Source organism: Naumovozyma dairenensis, chromosome 7, assembly GCF_000227115.2.
Source record: "Naumovozyma dairenensis CBS 421 chromosome 7, complete genome".
Lineage (NCBI taxonomy): Eukaryota > Fungi > Ascomycota > Saccharomycetes > Saccharomycetales > Saccharomycetaceae > Naumovozyma > Naumovozyma dairenensis.
The window spans coordinates 999,361-1,017,833 of NC_016485.2; the positions used below are offsets into that span (position 1 = coordinate 999,361).

Here is an 18,473-nt window from a genome sequence, read left to right on the forward strand (position 1 = left end):
CTTCACACCTCCTCCGTGCTCTTAACCCTAACATTTCCAACACAAAACTATTTTGACAATGAAGAGTGTGGGACCACGGTTACCCGGAAGGTGAGATGAAAAAAAAATAATGTGAGACTTTCACGATAATATATATACTTTCGTACATTATACGTAGACTATCTTTATATATATATATATGTACAGCTTAGAACCTGGCAAAGAATATTCGAAAACGTCTTTTTATATGCTGTAGGAATTCAGAAGCACTCCAAACGTGCGCTGTGCCACTAATTTGACGCATAAGTGTATGCACCTGTAGGAAATTCATATATTGAGCTTCATATGGGAACCACAGTTAAATTCGCTAACAACTCCTGTTTCTGCCTCATCTTCTTTTGCTTCAATAGATTAATGGGTCTTGCTATGGAGAATATAAAGGTGGGGAACGACTTCATTACACATTTTGATACAACCGTAATTTAGTTTTTGCCCATATCGTGAAATAGTATCATCCAACCCATTTTTTCATGCCTTTTGGCATCTTGATATTTGGGATTTGATACTACTCTACAACTCTTTCAAAACATATTTTTTTATAGATTAAAACTAAAACTCAAGTTATTTAGTTATGTACTTCTAGTTACTTATTTTTTGATCGGCAGGTCAGCAACATAAGAACTCATAGCATCCTTTTTTGAAACTTCAAGTGCGGTGCACGTAGCGTTAGCGTTGAATTTTGATATTGTCTAAATGAAGCGCTATACGGTGAAAATCAATTTCTAACTTTCCTGTTGAATTTTGAATGTTCCAAGGGTTTAAATTTTAGTAAGCTCTCCGATGATATAAACAATAACAAATTTAATGGCTTGACAGTAAACTAAGGGCTTTGAGGAGAGTCAGGATACAATCAGTGTCTTCTTTGTTGAATTTTAAAAACTTCCTGAAATGCAAAACTCATCGATGCTTAATGAACAATTAGATATCCCGCAATCAGTTATCGATTGGTTATTTAAAGTAACTACGACGGTATGTTATTAGTTAAGTAGCATTCAACCTAAGAGTAACTTTTACTAACTTAAAACTAACGGCAAATTTCCTATCCATTTGTTTAATTCTACAGATTTATGCTGATAGTCGGTCAACTTTTCATGATTCTTTAGCAGCATTATCGCGATTCAGACAATTGCGGCCAAGAACAAAAGTATTTACGAAACAAAATGGGCAATCAAACCTTTTACTGTGTCTCTATGGGAAATTTGAGTTTGAATTAACTATACCAATTTTAATATGGATACCTAAAAGCTATCCTTTAGAAAACCCATTGATGTTTGTAGATATCGAGTCTTTACAAAAGAATGCTAAATTGAAGATCAATAGGAATCTGGATTCAAGCGGGCAGTTATATCTTCCTATTTTTGCTAATTGGGATCCACGTACCTGTAATATAGCTTTAGTGATTCAAGACTTTATTAGAATAGCAATGAAGGAAGATCTATTACAAACTGTCCCTATTCAATCACCTATTAGAAGTCCAACTAATAATTTTCATAACGAATTTACTAGTCCAACGAATTCTGAAATAAACCAAGTAGTCAATAATGAAAGCATCAACTTTAGGCCGCCTTTACCTCCCAAACCGGCTACAGCTCTTGAGCCAGAGATAAAAAATCTCATTATATCAAGGGCTGATTCTTCTCCGGATACCATAGTTACCAAAAAACTGCCTATTCATTCAAAGTTTCAGGTAACTTCAAACTTACCGTTACCACCCAAGAAAATTCCTTTAGTAGACAGAGCATCGTCTATAACAAGTCCACCTCCCTTTCAAGCAACTAGTAATATTTCTACACAGACACCAATAGGAAATAAAAATTCACCAACAGTATCAAAGCCTCCTCTTCACCTAAAAGACGATCTTGACTCTGTTCAAGTCGATCTTCTGGACGCAGGATTTAAACTTCAGCAAGATCCCAACCATAAAAACGCAATCAAAGAGGTACAAGGGCTACTCAACCAACTTACAACAAACGATAAAATATACATTAATAATAACATACTAAACAGGAAGGCGTCGATAGACTCGGCAATCAAGCAATTTGAAAATTTGTACCAATATGAAACAAAGAATACAATAAACTTGCATAATTCCATTCAAGAAATGATAAAAAATTTGAAAAGCGAAACAGAATCAGTCGATAAACAATTTGCTAAACTTAATGTTTTTCAAAACACCAGCGAACCGAGCTTAGAAGAGGAATATGACCCATTATGGATGACAACAACTGAAACAATTGGGCTGAATCAGCTATATACTCTCGTTGCAAAAGATAAAGCGCTTTCTGATACTATCAATATGCTATACCAAATGCTCAATAGAGGTATAATACAACTAGATATATTTGTCAAAAAATCCAGAGAGTTGGGAAGGCAACAATTTTTAACGAGATTACATATTGAGAAAATCGCTGGGCTGTTGCTTAGAATATAAACATATTCATTAGCTCACTCATGCCATAGTAACTGTGCATACAAAACTACACAAAATACGTTGTGTACTTTTCATCTAGTTTAGTAAACTACTCCATAAATATATCAGACATTTACTTTGCGCATAATAGAAATACTAATATACTATGTAGCCAAATACATTTATAGCAGTATATATATGGAATGCATTAGTACTGTTTCTTTATCTACGTGTAGAGTCTCCGCCTGATACCAATTCTAATTCGTTGTATTTATACCTGGGATACATAGTATAGTATGGTATTGAAGATGACTCACGGAAAAATACTCAAAGGGCCGGTTACGGGTTTAATGGGCGCTTTTGAAAAGTGAAGGAATCAGAAAAATTGGAAAAATGACTTGATGGTTGGTTGGAAGTTTCTCGATCTGATTTCTTTTTTCAAACTATTTATTAAAGGTGTCTTCCTATCTTATATTTTTACCAAATCTCTTAACTTGTAGTAAAAAAAGAATATCCATAGATTGCTAATCGTTGCTTAACAACCATGATTAGAACACTTTTAAGTAGCAACACTAAGAGGTGTTTGGTGCGTTATAGTTCTTCTTCAACGTCTGCTTTAGCTTACAAGCAATTGCATAGACATGCAGCAAGACCTCCTTTACCTACGCTAGAAACTCCATCATGGGATGCTAATAGTGCTGTGTCATCAATTCTTTACGAAACACCAGCCCCTTCACGCCAACCAAGAAAACAACATGTTTTAAACTGTTTGGTTCAAAACGAACCAGGTGTCCTTTCAAGAATTTCCGGTACATTAGCCGCAAGAGGTTTTAATATCGATTCCTTAGTTGTATGTAACACAGAAGTCAAGGATTTGAGTAGAATGACTATTGTCTTACAAGGTCAAGATGGTGTTGTTGAACAAGCTAGAAGACAGATCGAAGATTTAGTCCCTGTTTATGCCGTCTTAAATTACACCAACTCTCAAATTATTAAAAGAGAACTAGTGATGGCACGTATTTCCTTATTAGGTACTGAATATTTTGAAGATTTATTGTTACATCATCATAAAAGTACCAGTGATGTCGATCAAACTCAAGAATTAGTTAACGAGATTAGAGAAAAGAAGTTTCATCCTTCTAATCTACCAGCAAGTGAAGTATTAAGATTAAAACATGAACATTTGAATGATATTACAAACTTAGCAAACAACTTCGGTGGTAGAGTCGTTGATATTAGTGAAACAAGTTGTATCGTTGAACTTTCTGCCAAACCAACCCGTATTTCAGCTTTCCTGAAATTGATCGAGCCATTCGGTGTTTTGGAATGTGCAAGAAGTGGTATGATGGCTTTACCAAGAACACCTTTGAAGACTACTGCAGAAGAAGCAGAAGAAGCGGATAGCGAGAGCAAGATTAATGATATTGTTGATATTTCTCAATTACCACCTGGTTAATGAAAGAAAACTCCTTATCGTATACATGAATATATATCTAAGTAAGTAAATAAAATTAAGACGATAATCAAATTATTATTTGAACCTTATGCAGTGATTATTGATAACTGGCAAATATTATGAGATCGGACGTTGCTCAAGTGGGCCAGAGATGTAAATAATAATGAGGAAATAAAGGTTAGGCGGACATGTTTGGAAGAACATGTTAGAGCAGGTGAGATTTTTGTTGAAGGGGGAGGAAGGGCCAAGAGCTAGAGAGTTTGGAAACGATTGCCACTAATTATAGAAACTTGGAACAGTGTTGTACCTACTAACTCTTAGTCTAGACTAGACTAAAGAATATCGTACGGTAGGATAGAAAATTTGTTTATTCCATGAAGGCACGTCGATAGCAACTCATCGATGAACTTATTTTCATTCTTTCCGCGCTTCCTGAAAAAAATAAACAATAACGAAATCAATAAAAATTGAAAATAAAGTTAAGAAATAGTGGAGGATAATAAAGCTAAAAAACAGATGCTACCTTTATGAAAAGCTAAAATAACTGTTGTATTGATTTGCAATAAAACTTCGTCTTAGCTAGAAGGACAGAAGCAGCTCATTTGCTATTTTTTCCACGAGAATATTCATTCTTTACGAAGTTGTAAAAAAAATGGACGGTCAATGGGATTTAGTCATATCGTCTCTCCAAGATATATACAACGCTAATGAGGTTATACAATTTGACGATGATTTGAATTCAAAAAGGATACAGTTTGCAAATCTGTCAGATGAACAATTGCAAAATCATTTAACAAAGTTTCAAGATCATATGGAAAATGTAAAGAGGGCCCATCGTCTACTTGATGCAGTTCGTGTAAATTTGGATACAATTTTAGGGTATACTCCTCCAGATTCTTCTATTCAACCAGCTCATAAGGCTGCAAAGAGCCAATCTAGGAAAAACACGGCTCCTACCGGCATGGTATATTGGGTGAGTCAGTATAATCCAAGTGAGGGAATTCAAAATGGGTCTGAAGTTGCGTATAAACCTAGGAAAGGGGGAGATGGGGAATGGTTTCAATGTGAGGTTATTAAAATAGCCACAGACGGAATGAAGTTTGAAGTCAGAGATCCGGAACCTGATGAGTTAGGTAAAACAGGTAAAATCTTTAAATGTACGTGGAAGGATATTATTCTCATTCCTTCCATTAATACACCGAAATCGTTGACACCAAATTATCCGGCAGGATCTAAGGTTCTGGCTAGATATCCTGAAACAACAACATTTTATCCGGCAGTAGTGATTGGCAGTAAACGCGACGGGACTTGTCGTCTTAGATTTGACGGTGAGGAAGAAGTGGACAAAGAGACAGAAGTACCGAGGAGGTTAGTATTACCATTTCCAATGGTATCATCTTCTCCTGCAAAAAAGTAACAATACATAGAAAACTGCTCACAAAAAACGAGAGAATAATATGGTAAATATGTTCCGTCTTTTATCCTCGGTGCGGTCCTATTTTAGAGACCAGATATTACGAAATTTTGTTGCCGTAAAGTGGAAAGGGCCTTCTTTGTTACGATATTTTGGGCATATATATTATGTTTTTCGTTATGCCATGATAGAATAAAATAAAATATTACTTACGAAATTTGCTGCTATGAACGTATATAGAAGAGTATGCGCAATGTATGATGGAAAAATGGAACCTGCAACTCTGTGGATAGTATCTGTAGACATTTCATAACAATGGACAATGATATCTTCTGCTACTAATGTTTTAGATACCATTAACTTCCCTAAGATTAGTATTTAATTTTATGTAAATAACCGTCTCTAGAGATAATTATCTTGGAAATTTCAATGGGAAAATTTAAACTGGAAAAATACTACAAGTACTTTATTGACATAAATAGTGAAATATCAAAGGCGTCGTTACATACTAACTTAACAATTTCCTAAACATTAGTTGACAGTGCATTTTGAATCTGTGCACAGCTTTATACATTGAAGAGAGCTAGATTACTGGAAAGTAAGGACTAACAATGGACCAAGATTTGGATTACAGATACGTATGTGAAATATAGCACAAATAACTAAAGTTCTGCTTAGGCCAGATAAAGGCGACGCGAGGCTCGGAAACCCCTCATGCTCACCATCCATTGCTGTTACGTTGTTATTTATCAACGCAAAATACTGCTCTTATGTACTAACTGATCAAATATGCCTTATCAAGACTTTTTTCTTCCAGAACTCTCAACGTAGTAGATCAAGATCTCCAACTCGTCGTCGTATGAGTAGTGAGTATGAACTAGAACCACCCAGAAGTTACGATAGCCGTAGAAACGATAGTAGAAGAGGGAGATCCAGAGGTAGAGGAAGTTTTAGGGGTGGGCGCGGATCCTGGAGAGGTAATGATCGATTCAGCCGTCCTAGAGGCAGAGGATTTAGAGGATCTTTTCAACCACCACCAGAAGAGAATATAAACTATGATAACCGAGTTTTTGTTGGGAATTTGTCATTTGATACCACTGCAGAAGATTTAGTAGACTATTTTTCCCAAGTAGGAGAAGTAGTTACTGCCGATATCATAACTTTCAAAGGCCGTCATAAGGGATTAGGTACTGTGGAGTTTACCAATGCTGATGATGCCACTGAGGCAATCGAGAGATGTGATAACACACATTTTATGGGTCGTGACATCTATGTGAAAGATGATCAACCACCACCAGGAGCGAGACAAAAAACAATGCGAATTGCTCCAATAAGAGACATAAATAGACAAGGTTACGAAGCTTTTGTTATAAACTTACCTTACTCCATAACATGGCAAAACTTGAAGGATCTTTTCAGAGAATGTGGGGATATCCTTCGTGCTGACATTGAATTAGATTATAATGGGTTTTCAAGAGGTTTAGGTTCTGTTCTTTATGCCACAGAAGATGCTATGCATAGGGCAATAGATACTTTCAACGGTTATGAATTAGAAGGAAGAGTCTTAGAGGTAAGAGAAGGTAAATTTAACCCAAGTCACAAAGAACATATTCCCGAGGGAACTTTGGACGAAGTGGAGCCTTCAATTCCGACACAATCGCCGTTTGTCGAAGGAGTGGTTGGAAATGGTGAAAGGAATCCAACTGTATTCTGTCAAAGTTTACCGTTATCTACAACGGTTCCTGATTTGTACGATTTATTCGGTTCTTTTGGCGATATAAATCATGCTGAATTAATTTATGATACCAATGGTTTATCAACTGGTTCCGCTGTTGTCGAATATATGAGTGCTGACTATGCAGAGATGTGTATCGATAAATTGAACAATTATAACTATGGTGGCCACCAATTAGACATATCATTCGCCCATCGTTTGTAAGTTATAACAGTGTATAATCTATAATGATGAATAGACAACAATGAAGGTAACATTAGGTGCCAGCTCTTAACAGCACTATATATTATTTTACATGTTCTTTTTTAACGTTAGAATATATTTATTGGCTACAATGCAAATTGTATAAATTGTATAATCTCTGTATCAGAATCATATAGAAAAAAGTGTGGACGTTGTAATTCAAATAATGTTTATTGAAACTGTAGGCGAGTTGGTTTATCTTCATACTTTTCATCGTCATGAAAGTCAACGAAATCAGTCAGATAAACATATGAAGCATTCCTTATAAGTGATGTATCAAGCAGTTTTTGAGAGGGTATACTTTTGTTTTTTATAGATGCAATAGGCGTCTTCTGATTACTCAAAGCTTCGTTTTCAGTCTTATTTACCAAAACTCGATCTCTCAATTTATTAGAACTTAAGAGATCTAATTTACTAGGAGACACCCATATTGGATCGTCATCGGCCTCTAATTTATTCTTGTTAGAGGAATGTTCATTTGATAATCTGTAGACCATAGGTGCTGGTTCTAGATTCTGTAACGGTGGAACCACCGTATCGTGGATTGTAACTGGATGAATGCTAGTTACACACTCTTCATTGTTTTCTGGTAGATCCTGAAAGGACATGTTAAATGAGCTAAATTCAAAGGCTTCTAATAGATTTTCGTTGCTCCCGCTTCTTGCTAACCTATCGTGAAGTTTACTCGATTGCTCTTCATTATTTTTACTTCGGTCAGCTTGAACAGTAGCTTCTATGGTGTCAATATTCTCCCTCGATGCCGTGCAAATCTTAGCATCAAAAACATCCTCTTGTGATCGAAAGGTAAGCTTATGCAAACGTTTATTATTTTCAATATTACCAATAGTCACATCAGAGGAAAAGCAGGAATCGTTTTCAACTTTCCCAACAACTTTTTGTGGTGAATTTAAAGTTTTATTTATTATCCGAACTGGAGATGTTTTAGTGACTTTGAAAGTTGGTAGCCTCCTTCTAGTTTGATCTGGTAACAATGCTATAGTACTTAAAACCGGTTGAGGCGAGGTGATGTGTCCTCCTTCTTTTTCTTCTCTCGGTTCTTCTTCTGCCTCGGTTATATTCGAACTACTCTCTGGAGTGCTAGGCCTTTGTTCTTGTGCCGCTTCTGAATAACATTTTTCTTTGGGTATAACCTTTTCAATTTCATTTCCTACCATGTTTCTATCCGTATTTTTGATAGTAGTCGCGTTATTGACCAAATTATTGATATTTAGGCCTTGCTCACTTGGTATACGCTTCCAATTGTACTTCGCGTCCGAGTCATCCAGAACTAATCTCATACCTTTAAATAATTCGACGAAGGACGTTGATCTATCAAACTGAATTTTAGAGAGTTGCATTTTTGGGATATCTGGAAATATCTTTACTTTTTCATGCTGAATTTCCCCATCTCTAAAACTAGGGTTTTCAGAGGGGGCTATAAATCCACGGTTTTCAGAGGTAGCATTTGCAGTTGTAGGTAAAGGGGAGTTGTCTTTTGAAGAGACGCCCTCTCCCAATGCATCTTCTTGTAGGTGCTTTTGGTAATGTTCTGCATCTTCATCTCCATTGTCACACTCAGTTTCTTCTTGTTTTGCAGTTTGTTTATCCAGACTAGGTGGTTTAACAAAGTCACCGAAGAGATCATCGGTAAAAATCTGGATTTGTGGCATTCTCGATGTAGTATTTTTATTACTTAAAGAACGATTAGGATCTGGCAAAACCTTCTCAGAATTGCCAATAGATCCGGGAGGACTTTCCAAGGCTGTTCGAAGTTGCTTGTCAGAGCTTACTGAAATTTCTTTTGAGGTCAGCGGCGTGGTCGTGGCGGTTTCTGATAGTACATTTTCTTTGGACTCAGAGTCCAAATTATTCATTACTTTGTTTCCCTGAATATCTTCTGTATATTGCCTGTTATGTATCACCGATGTAATTCTTTGTTCCTCTGAAAGCATGGGCGGTTCTATTTTTTGGTTCTTTGAAACTCTTGCGAAAGATGTAACTGATTCGTTTTTAATTGGCTGTGGGGTGGTATTTTCTTTCCTTATCGAGTCCTTTTGGCTTACCTTTGGTACCAGTTTCTGTCTCGGGGTAGTTTTCTGATAGTTCTTTGATTTATCATCCAGTTGATTCCTTCCCTTTTCGGCGTCTTTATTTTTCTTGCTTCCAAATATTCCTCTAAAAGCTGTAATCAGGCCACTCCTTCTTTTTTCTTTCTTTGCTAAGAGTTGGCTCGGTACATTAGTCGGTAGTTTACCAGTCTGCTTTCGTGGCAAATTTTTAGCTGATGGTAGCTTTTTATTGGTATTTTTTTCTATTTTTTTGACAGTATTATCTTTTTCGACAGCTGTTTTAGTATTTACGCTTTTGCCTCTAAGTGCTCTTGAATTATTGACGATATTTTTAGACGTTAAAGTAGTTTCATATGGCTTCTCTTTTGCTTGTTTATCAGTTTGCGCTGGTTTATTGTATGAATCCGTTATGGGTATTGATGGAGTTTCTTTCTCTAAACATGAGATGCATTGTTTAACCAAACCTTCGTTTATTGCCATGAGCTTAATAGCTTGGGAAGAAACGATTGACGAACGATAAATGGGTATTTCCAACAACAGCTGGCCTATCAATTCAGGGATAATCTTAGCTGCTTCAAAGGTGTCCTTTCTATGTACCTCTGTAGATGTTAATATATCTAGGTTGATAAATTTGCCTTCATTTTCGTTCGCAAATTTGGCGAATATGGCCATATGTAAATCATTTTGGATTAATAGCTCCTTCGATGGTTCAATATTTAAAAATAAGGCATATTTCGCTTTAATCTTTTCGGTATTATAGGCAGCCAATTCATGTGCTGTAGAATAAAGGGTTATATTATTGAAAGATGCCTTGAATAAATGAAACGCAGTATCTTTCTCTAGGATCTTAGCCTTCATAATTAGATCAGCAACAGTCGATACTGGTGTACTTTCAGTGGAAAGCCTGTAAGATACAGAGAATGATTTATCTTCCTTAAACGCATCGAATCTTAAATAATTCTCCTCAAATGTTGACGCAAAAATATCATCGATATAACAATAATTGTCCACCTCTAGCTTGGGGATTTTCGCCGGTAATGGCACTTCATTGATCAATGAATTCATTAAAATATCAGAAAGATGGGGCTTAATAAGACTGTTATCTTGATTATCAGTTTCGATCGAATAATACGAATCAGGATTTATGATGTTGAGGAAAATAATGTAGTCACTAAAGACTACTAACAATTTCTTTCTTCCTCCATAAGTTTCATCAACTATGTCAAAGACTCCGACAACACGCCTTTTCAACCAATTATATTGTAATTCCACAGGCCAACCTTTTGCTAATTCAGTTAAAATCTTCCCTGAAGGTGTGAAAACTCTTGTATTATAGGAGGAACTTAATGATGTATTACTCAATTTTCCAAATGAATCAACGACATCTACTATATTATTATAGTATTTATCAGCTTTGGTTTTGTTTGGAATGTTCCAATTTTTCTTTGAAGTATATAATCTATCAATGATCAATTTCACTTTTAGTAATTTTTCTTGTGGTCCATTAATAATTGTACTGATTTTCATTTCAGTCAATGATTGATTTTTTGGAATTGCATCATCAAAATTTCTTAGGAATGATTTAATATCTTTACTAAAATTCTTTGTCGCAGCTTCATGTCTAGTATAAGCTTTATAGAAGTATGGTATTGTCATACTACATGCCTTTAAGACTTCTAATGAACCATAAGGTATAGCTGCTTTCAACGAGTCTAAGAATATACAATTTATTCTTGTTACTTCATCAATAGTTGGTGGAAATAATCTATTTAACTTCCTCGTAGACAATCTATCTATTTCATCATTTAGTACTTTAACTCTTAATACGATTAGGAAATTTTGTAAAAATTCTACTAAACTTAAAGTGAAATTCGTTTGCAATTCTAATAATTCATTACAAATTGCCTTTATCAAGGCATTATCCTCCTGATCGTTCTTTCCATTGGAATTATCGTTCCCATTGTTGGAAATATTTGAAGTGGATTCTTCTTCATCAGGAGGTTTATAGACGTATCCAGTATGTTCAGGAGAATACTCTATGACAGGGTTAAATAACTGCTCTAGTTGTTCGCCTAGATGGAAAACCAGTCTATTGTTTATTTCTATTGTTGATTCATTATTTTCATAAACCACATCTAACAGAGTAGAATTAATATATTTTCTTTGGAAAGATCCCATTGTGTAAAGTTTTTTCATAAATGATATTACCTGATACGAATTCGAACTGTTATTATGATTCGATGATGAAATTTCTTCACAGCTATTAGTCAATTCACCAACATATTGTGGATCATATTCAAAGTTTAATGTCTTATTTGGTTGAATAATCTTATGTACGCCTTCTTTTGGTATTTCAACAAATTTTTGTAAGAGAATAACCGCAATTGCTTTCCTTAAAGTTGATTTTCTATTAGTTGTGTTCAAATTTTCAATAGCAGCATAAAACTGTGAATCTTTCGAAACGTCTATTGAATTGAAAGTAGTTGGACCTAATTTATCTAGCATTATTGCATTATACTTCTTGGAAGCTGTTTCTTTATAAAGACAGACAATGAATTGTCCCCATAATAGTTCATCGAAACCTTTAAATATTCCAGCATAGCGGCTAGCTTCATGAGAGCTGTCATCGAAACATGCATTCAATTGTTTTTCATTTTGAAGAAAATGGTTACCTATAGATATTGATTCGGGCAGATATGATTCTATAAGATTTCTATAAAGTGGTATTGTCAAAGTATTGGCATTTTCTTTCCCAGTGATGTCATTGTTGTGATTAGAATAAAGCGATGAAAGATCTTGAGTTGTTGCCATGTGGTATTAAAAGAGACTTTGTAAAATGTAATAAACGAATGAATTAGCTTTAATGATATGAATGTCTGTATGTTAGGTTCTATGACTATATGCACTCTGTTTTCGTTTGCTCTGTTTCTTTTGTTTGTGTATCCTTTGTTTTTGATCTCCTGCAGATCTTTGAGTTTTTTTAATTTTATTTTTATTTACTATTGTTTCAAAAATCAATATCTTCACTAATTTCGGAAACGCCATGTGTTTTCATTCTCGAGGAAATATAATAAACAGATCCATGGAAAATGTTGAGAAAATAAGAGGAAAAACTTCAAGTTATAAATTCTGTGGGATCTATTTAGAAATAGGATTCATGGTAGATTTACGATGTCTATCAATTTACATTCACAATTGGAATTAGATACATCTTATAAACTATTACAATTAACACCTGATTTATTGAATATTTTAACGAATCCTGAATATAAAGGTGATGAATTAAAGTTTAAATCCTTACATGACAATGGCAAATCAGATGTGGTATTATGTTCCAAAGAAAAAACGTGGTCTATCAAACAAAAGAATCATTCCAATACAGTTCTTTTAATGAAAGAATTCGTACCTGAGGACAATGAAAATGACGATGGAGAAGATAATGATAGAATCGAAACATTCAATATGCCGCGACCCATTAATGATTTCTTAGGGTTTACTAAGACTACTTTTGAATACGAGACAAGATTAAGTAAGGGTGAAATAAACCTTGAAATGGTACCTGTTTACGATGGGGAGAAAGATTTTTTTGATCATAATAATACTAAGGGAAAGAAGAAGAATGGTAAGATATCCAAGTTGCAAAATATGTCTGAATTGATTGAGAATTCTTGTTGTTCAGAAAAGGAATGTTTGGAACAATGGAATCGACTTGGTGGTTGTGAGATCAATGGGTATGTTTGTTTACTTTCATCTGATTTCTTATCCAAATCGTTACACGTGGTTCTTATGAGTGTAATGGCAGAGCAATTAAATATGGATCAATTAACTGTAGACGAAACATTTAACGCAATAGATAAAGATGTTGGTGACGGATTTAGTCCATACACGAGGGAAGTGGTCAAGACAGTATTGAACAAATTTGGTACGAGTATCTCTAAGAATGAAGATAAAGGTACCAGAGATGTAGAAAAATATCGGTTAGATACGCCGGAAATTACCAAATGGTATGGTATACTTGCTCTTAAGAAGTATGTATCAAGGAGTAGTATGGCACTTGACGAGTTTCTCATCAAGTGGAAATCATTATTCCCACCATTTTTCCCATGTAACTTAGACATAGCTATGTTGCGTGGCTGGCATTTCAAAGAAAGTAATCTTCATGATGATATTGGGGTTGTCGATAATACTAATGATAGACATGATACCTCTATGGTAAGAGTACAATATATTTCCAGGGATACTCTATCAATGGACCCAAAGCAAAGGTTTCAGCGGCTATTTTCCCTTCAAAGTCGATGGGATATGGAGGATTTATGGCCCTTTGTGGAAGAATTGAATATCCGCGGACTTAAACCGGATTCCTTTGTGGCCAAATTTGCCCGTCGCCGGAAAGTCGGCCGTCGCGTCGTGATTTCCAGCCGTGGGTAGCGCAGGGTGTATGGGTGGAGGGAAGAGGAAAATGGGTGTCCCTTTGGCAATAAATGAAATGTCTTTTTTTCGACTTTTCCCGCACTGAAAATTATGTGAGGCGTTTGTGTTTTTCTTTGCTTTTTGGTGGCGCGTCAATTTCCCCCCGAAATTTGAGCAAGCAAAACTGTGATGGGTGGATGGATGTATGGATATGGCGATAGATGGATAGAGTAGATGTACGTATGCGTGGTTTGGATAATTGTGTCTAGATGGATTATTAATTACAAATTTAAGCAATCGATGGCATTAATGAGTCGCATCCTTTATTTCTACGTAAGGCTTAGCTTGTGTATATATAACATAGAACATATATACCTACATACCACTATGGCTTCACATGTAACTTTTTTTTCGTAATAACTCATATATCTATATACCATACTTACAAGTAAAGAGTTACATCTTCTTTTGGCCTGTTTATTCTGGAGCATTTGACTAGTAAGCAGATCCGATATAAAGAAACCCGCTTATTTCCACGTTAAGTAAGTTTCGATCAAATCCATACTTACTGCCACAAACAATATCTATCTAACAGACAGAAACTAAAGAGAAAAGAAAAAGAACAATCATGTTGAGATATACAGCAACACCATTTTTAAGATTATCATCTTCGTCATGCGCAGCATCTCTTGCATCCAGAAGAACACTTCCCTCATTAGTGAGTCGTAGTAATATTATAATACCCAATACCAAAAATAAGAGGCTTTACTCTGCTGTTGCTGCCACATCACCTGCAGTGAAAGTAGCTAAGGATATCTCATTAGAAACACATACTGATACCCAACGAGCCGCAAAGGAAACTCAAGAGGCAAGATCAGCTGCTGCAACAACACCTTTATCAAAGAGTTCCATCATTGATGAAATAGACACTTCAGGTACAACAGCTTTAAATGCTGCATATCAAGAAAATACTGGATTCGGTACAAGACCAATCTATATGGATATGCAGGCCACTACACCAACAGATCCTCGTGTCCTTGATACCATGTTGAAATTCTTAACAGGATTATATGGGAATCCTCATTCAAATACTCACTCTTATGGATGGGAAACTCATAAAGAAGTGGAAGATGCTAGGGATCATGTGGCTAAATTGATTGGTGCTAACGCTAAGGAAATCATATTCACATCGGGTGCCACTGAATCAAATAATATGGTCATTAAGGGTGTTAGTAGGTTTTATAAAAATACAAAGAAACATATTATAACAACAAGAACTGAACATAAGTGTGTACTTGAAGCTGCAAGAGCTATGATTAATGAAGGGTTTGAAGTTACTTTCTTAAATGTTGATGAACAAGGGTTGATTAATTTGAAAGAATTGGAAGATGCTATTAGACCTGATACTTGTTTAGTATCGGTTATGGCAGTTAATAATGAAATCGGTGTCATCCAACCTTTAAAGGAAATTGGTAATATTTGTAAGAAGAAGAAAGTCTATTTCCATACCGATGCTGCTCAAGCTTACGGTAAGATTAAGCTTGATGTCAATGATATGAATATTGATTTGTTATCTATTTCATCACATAAGATTTATGGTCCAATGGGTATTGGCGGTCTATATGTAAGAAGAAGACCAAGAGTGAGATTGGAACCTTTGTTATCTGGTGGTGGTCAAGAAAGAGGTTTAAGATCAGGTACTTTGGCTCCTCCTTTAGTTGCTGGTTTCGGTAGAGCTGCTAAATTGATGTATGATGAATTTGAAAGCGATCATGAACATATTAAAAGATTGTCTGATAAATTAGTCAAGGGGCTATTGGCCTTGGATCATACCAATTTGAATGGCTCCGCTGATCATCGTTATCCTGGATGTGTCAACGTTTCGTTTGCTTATGTGGAGGGTGAATCATTATTGATGGCTTTGAGAGATATAGCATTATCATCAGGTTCTGCATGTACATCTGCTTCTTTGGAACCATCATATGTTTTACATGCTCTAGGTAGAGACGATGTTTTAGCTCATTCTTCTATTAGATTTGGTATTGGTAGGTTTACCACTGAAAAAGAAGTTGATTACGTCATTAAGGCTATCTCTGAAAGAGTCCAATTCTTAAGAAATCTCTCTCCACTATGGGAAATGGTTCAGGAAGGTATTGATTTAGATTCCATTGAATGGTCCGGTCATTGATTCGTCTATTTTTCTGGTTTTCCGTACTGTATTTTCATATATTTAATCATCTCTCTATTTAGGATGGCAACCTAAGTTCATGTACCTATATATACATACATAATCCATATTTATACATTATTTTTGTTTTATAATCAAACAAGATTCTTCTTACTAAACTAATTCAGGTTCTATGTTTGCTCACTAGCTATTACACGGATAATGATTTTTTTGAATTCTAATTTGGATTTGCATTTTCAGTGTCTTGGGAGACTTAAATACTTATACGTATATAGACATATTTTTACATTAAATTAGGGAACTTTTTTATATAGTTTGTGAAATATCATTAGCATTACTTTTTTTTTATCATCAATTTTCCTTTTCAAGCCAAGATTTCTTTAACAGCCTTAGCGATAGCGTCGCCGACTTCGGTGGTAGAGTTGGAACCACCCAAATCACCGGTTCTTATACCAGCATCTAAAACTTTCTTGACAGCTTCTTCAATGGCATCACCTTGTTTTACCAAATTTAATGATAATTTCAACATCATAGCGGCAGATAAAATAGTAGCAATTGGATTAACTTTACCCTTTGGTAAATCTGGAGCAGACCCGTGACATGGTTCATATAACCCGAAGGCGGTGTTTGTATCAGGTAATGAAGCTAAAGATGCAGATGGTAATAAACCTAAGGAACCTGGAATAACAGAAGCTTCATCAGAAATAATATCGCCAAACATGTTACTTGTAATTATAATACCGTTTAATTGAGTTGGGTTCTTGACTAAGATCATTGCCGCGGAGTCAATCAATTGGTTTTGTACTGTTAAAGTTGGGAATTCATTCTTAATAGTTTCTTCCACGGTTTTTCTCCATAATCTTGAAGATGCTAAGACGTTAGCTTTATCTAAAGACCAAATTGGTAAAGGTGGGTTATGTTGTAAAGCTAAGAATGCAGCCATTCTTGTGATTCTTTGGACTTCTGGGACACTGTATTGTTCACTATCCCAAGCGACACCGTCACCTTCATCTTCCTTTCTCTTGCCGAAATAGATACCACCGACTAATTCTCTAACGACCATGAAATCAGTTCCCTTAGCAATTTCTGGTCTCAATGGTGATAAACCTAATAGTGATTCAGATGCGAAATTACAAGGTCTTAAATTGGCATAAAGACCCAATTCCTTACGGATTTTTAATAAACCTTGTTCAGGTCTAACAGCACCAGTCCCCCATTTTGGTCCACCTACGGCACCTAATAAGACAGCATCTGAATTTTTGGATGCTTCCAAGGCCTCATCAGGTAATGGAACACCTGTTGCATCAATGGCAGCACCACCGATTAAATGATATTGGAAATCGAAATTGATAGAATTGTCAACTTCAGCGATTGCTTTTAAGACTTTGACAGCTTCAGCGGTAATTTCTTCACCAACATGATCACCTGGTAGAACGACGATTTTTTTTGTAGACATTGCTTTATATTCTTGAGGTATGATTTGTATTTGTATAGCCAGTTACCTGTGTTGTTTCTCGAGCAAGCAATGAACAGGGAAATACAGAATCTATGTATTATATACGTACTTTACATACAATCTGTCAAGAGGTGAGACTGTACGTAGTTAATGAGTCAAATTAGAATACCAAGTAAAAGAAAGGGAAAGATACAACAATTTCAAGAAGGACCTGTAACGGCGATCTTGCGGGATCTTGCTTTTCCCTTGATACATCTGACAACTAATCTCAATAACGTTTTCTTCAATCAAAGATACGAGCAAGTGTTCGAATTTCCGAACGACAATGATTAACTTTTCCAAGAATCGGGCCGGTAACGGGTTTCAAAATTGAGTCCACGCGGGTAATACTTTCATTGCATGTTTAGGGCGATGGTAGAAAAACCAGTAACATATACAGGGTTTAAGCACATAACCCTTAGTCTGGAAGGCCCCAAGGGGTCTCCATGGGAAACGAGGCCCTAAACAACAGCGCGCATTCGCGTTGTGGTTGTCAAGGTGCACGGGTTGCTAAGGTTACGTAACTCTACGTTACGATTTCTCTGGCAGAACTTTTTCCCACAATCTCGGTCCCACCAAAGCTCGCTTCGGGCGGTCGCCACTTGTAAAATCAGCCTAATCTGCTCTAGTCTAGCTCTAGGCTATAAAAATTTTTGGTGGGAATCAGAGCTTTTTTTTCCAAGATTAAAGATTTTCCCCTACATTCTTAAAATAATCCTAAAGAATAGTGTAATATTTCTATTTTGCACATTCGGAGAGATAGTGGTCCGGGCTTTGATCCAAGTGATCTGTTTTTGTAGTTTTTCCATCCTTTATCCGTTGATCTTCAAGAATCTAGGAATCCTCTTCCCGAAAGTGCACCTGAAGTTCTTTTATATAAACGATCATCCGACATCATAATTCTACAATCACTCTTAGTGTCGTTCTAATCAATCTAATTCGTTTGGAAAGAATAGATATAATCAATTAGGAGAAAAGTCTCGAAAAAATGGAAAATAGTAATAACCAACCACC

At 35.7% G+C, this 18,473-nt stretch overlaps 8 protein-coding genes across 8 annotated transcripts; 6 read left to right on the forward strand and 2 right to left on the reverse strand.

The window, feature by feature from the left end:
- Positions 1-1,306: 1,306 nt before the first annotated feature.
- STP22 (ubiquitin-binding ESCRT-I subunit protein STP22) lies at positions 1,307-2,470 on the forward strand (the record flags this gene model as incomplete). Its single annotated transcript, XM_003980028.1, has 1 exon — positions 1,307-2,470. The coding sequence occupies one exon, from the start codon at positions 1,307-1,309 to the stop codon at positions 2,468-2,470; it is 1,164 nt and encodes a 387-aa protein (XP_003980077.1).
- A 523-nt stretch (positions 2,471-2,993) lies between these two features.
- On the forward strand, positions 2,994-3,905 carry ILV6 (acetolactate synthase regulatory subunit; the record flags this gene model as incomplete). The annotated part of the gene is made up of 1 exon (XM_003980029.1): positions 2,994-3,905. One exon carries the CDS (start codon positions 2,994-2,996, stop codon positions 3,903-3,905), a length of 912 nt encoding a protein of 303 aa, XP_003980078.1.
- Positions 3,906-4,557: 652 nt separating this feature from the next.
- Positions 4,558-5,322, forward strand: SGF29 (Sgf29p; the record flags this gene model as incomplete). The annotated part of the gene is made up of 1 exon (XM_003980030.1): positions 4,558-5,322. One exon carries the CDS (start codon positions 4,558-4,560, stop codon positions 5,320-5,322), a length of 765 nt encoding a protein of 254 aa, XP_003980079.1.
- Positions 5,323-6,178: 856 nt separating this feature from the next.
- On the forward strand, positions 6,179-7,258 carry GBP2 (single-stranded telomeric DNA-binding/mRNA-binding protein; the record flags this gene model as incomplete). Its single annotated transcript, XM_003980031.1, has 1 exon — positions 6,179-7,258. One exon carries the CDS (start codon positions 6,179-6,181, stop codon positions 7,256-7,258), a length of 1,080 nt encoding a protein of 359 aa, XP_003980080.1.
- A 209-nt stretch (positions 7,259-7,467) lies between these two features.
- On the reverse strand, positions 7,468-12,177 carry BUD3 (Bud3p; the record flags this gene model as incomplete). The annotated part of the gene is made up of 1 exon (XM_003980032.1): positions 7,468-12,177. The coding sequence occupies one exon, from the start codon at positions 12,175-12,177 to the stop codon at positions 7,468-7,470; it is 4,710 nt and encodes a 1,569-aa protein (XP_003980081.1).
- A 360-nt stretch (positions 12,178-12,537) lies between these two features.
- On the forward strand, positions 12,538-13,794 carry DCC1 (Dcc1p; the record flags this gene model as incomplete). Its single annotated transcript, XM_003980033.1, has 1 exon — positions 12,538-13,794. One exon carries the CDS (start codon positions 12,538-12,540, stop codon positions 13,792-13,794), a length of 1,257 nt encoding a protein of 418 aa, XP_003980082.1.
- A 610-nt stretch (positions 13,795-14,404) lies between these two features.
- Positions 14,405-15,964, forward strand: NFS1 (cysteine desulfurase; the record flags this gene model as incomplete). The annotated part of the gene is made up of 1 exon (XM_003980034.1): positions 14,405-15,964. One exon carries the CDS (start codon positions 14,405-14,407, stop codon positions 15,962-15,964), a length of 1,560 nt encoding a protein of 519 aa, XP_003980083.1.
- A 364-nt stretch (positions 15,965-16,328) lies between these two features.
- Positions 16,329-17,420, reverse strand: LEU2 (3-isopropylmalate dehydrogenase; the record flags this gene model as incomplete). Its single annotated transcript, XM_003980035.1, has 1 exon — positions 16,329-17,420. One exon carries the CDS (start codon positions 17,418-17,420, stop codon positions 16,329-16,331), a length of 1,092 nt encoding a protein of 363 aa, XP_003980084.1.
- Positions 17,421-18,473: the final 1,053 nt, after the last annotated feature.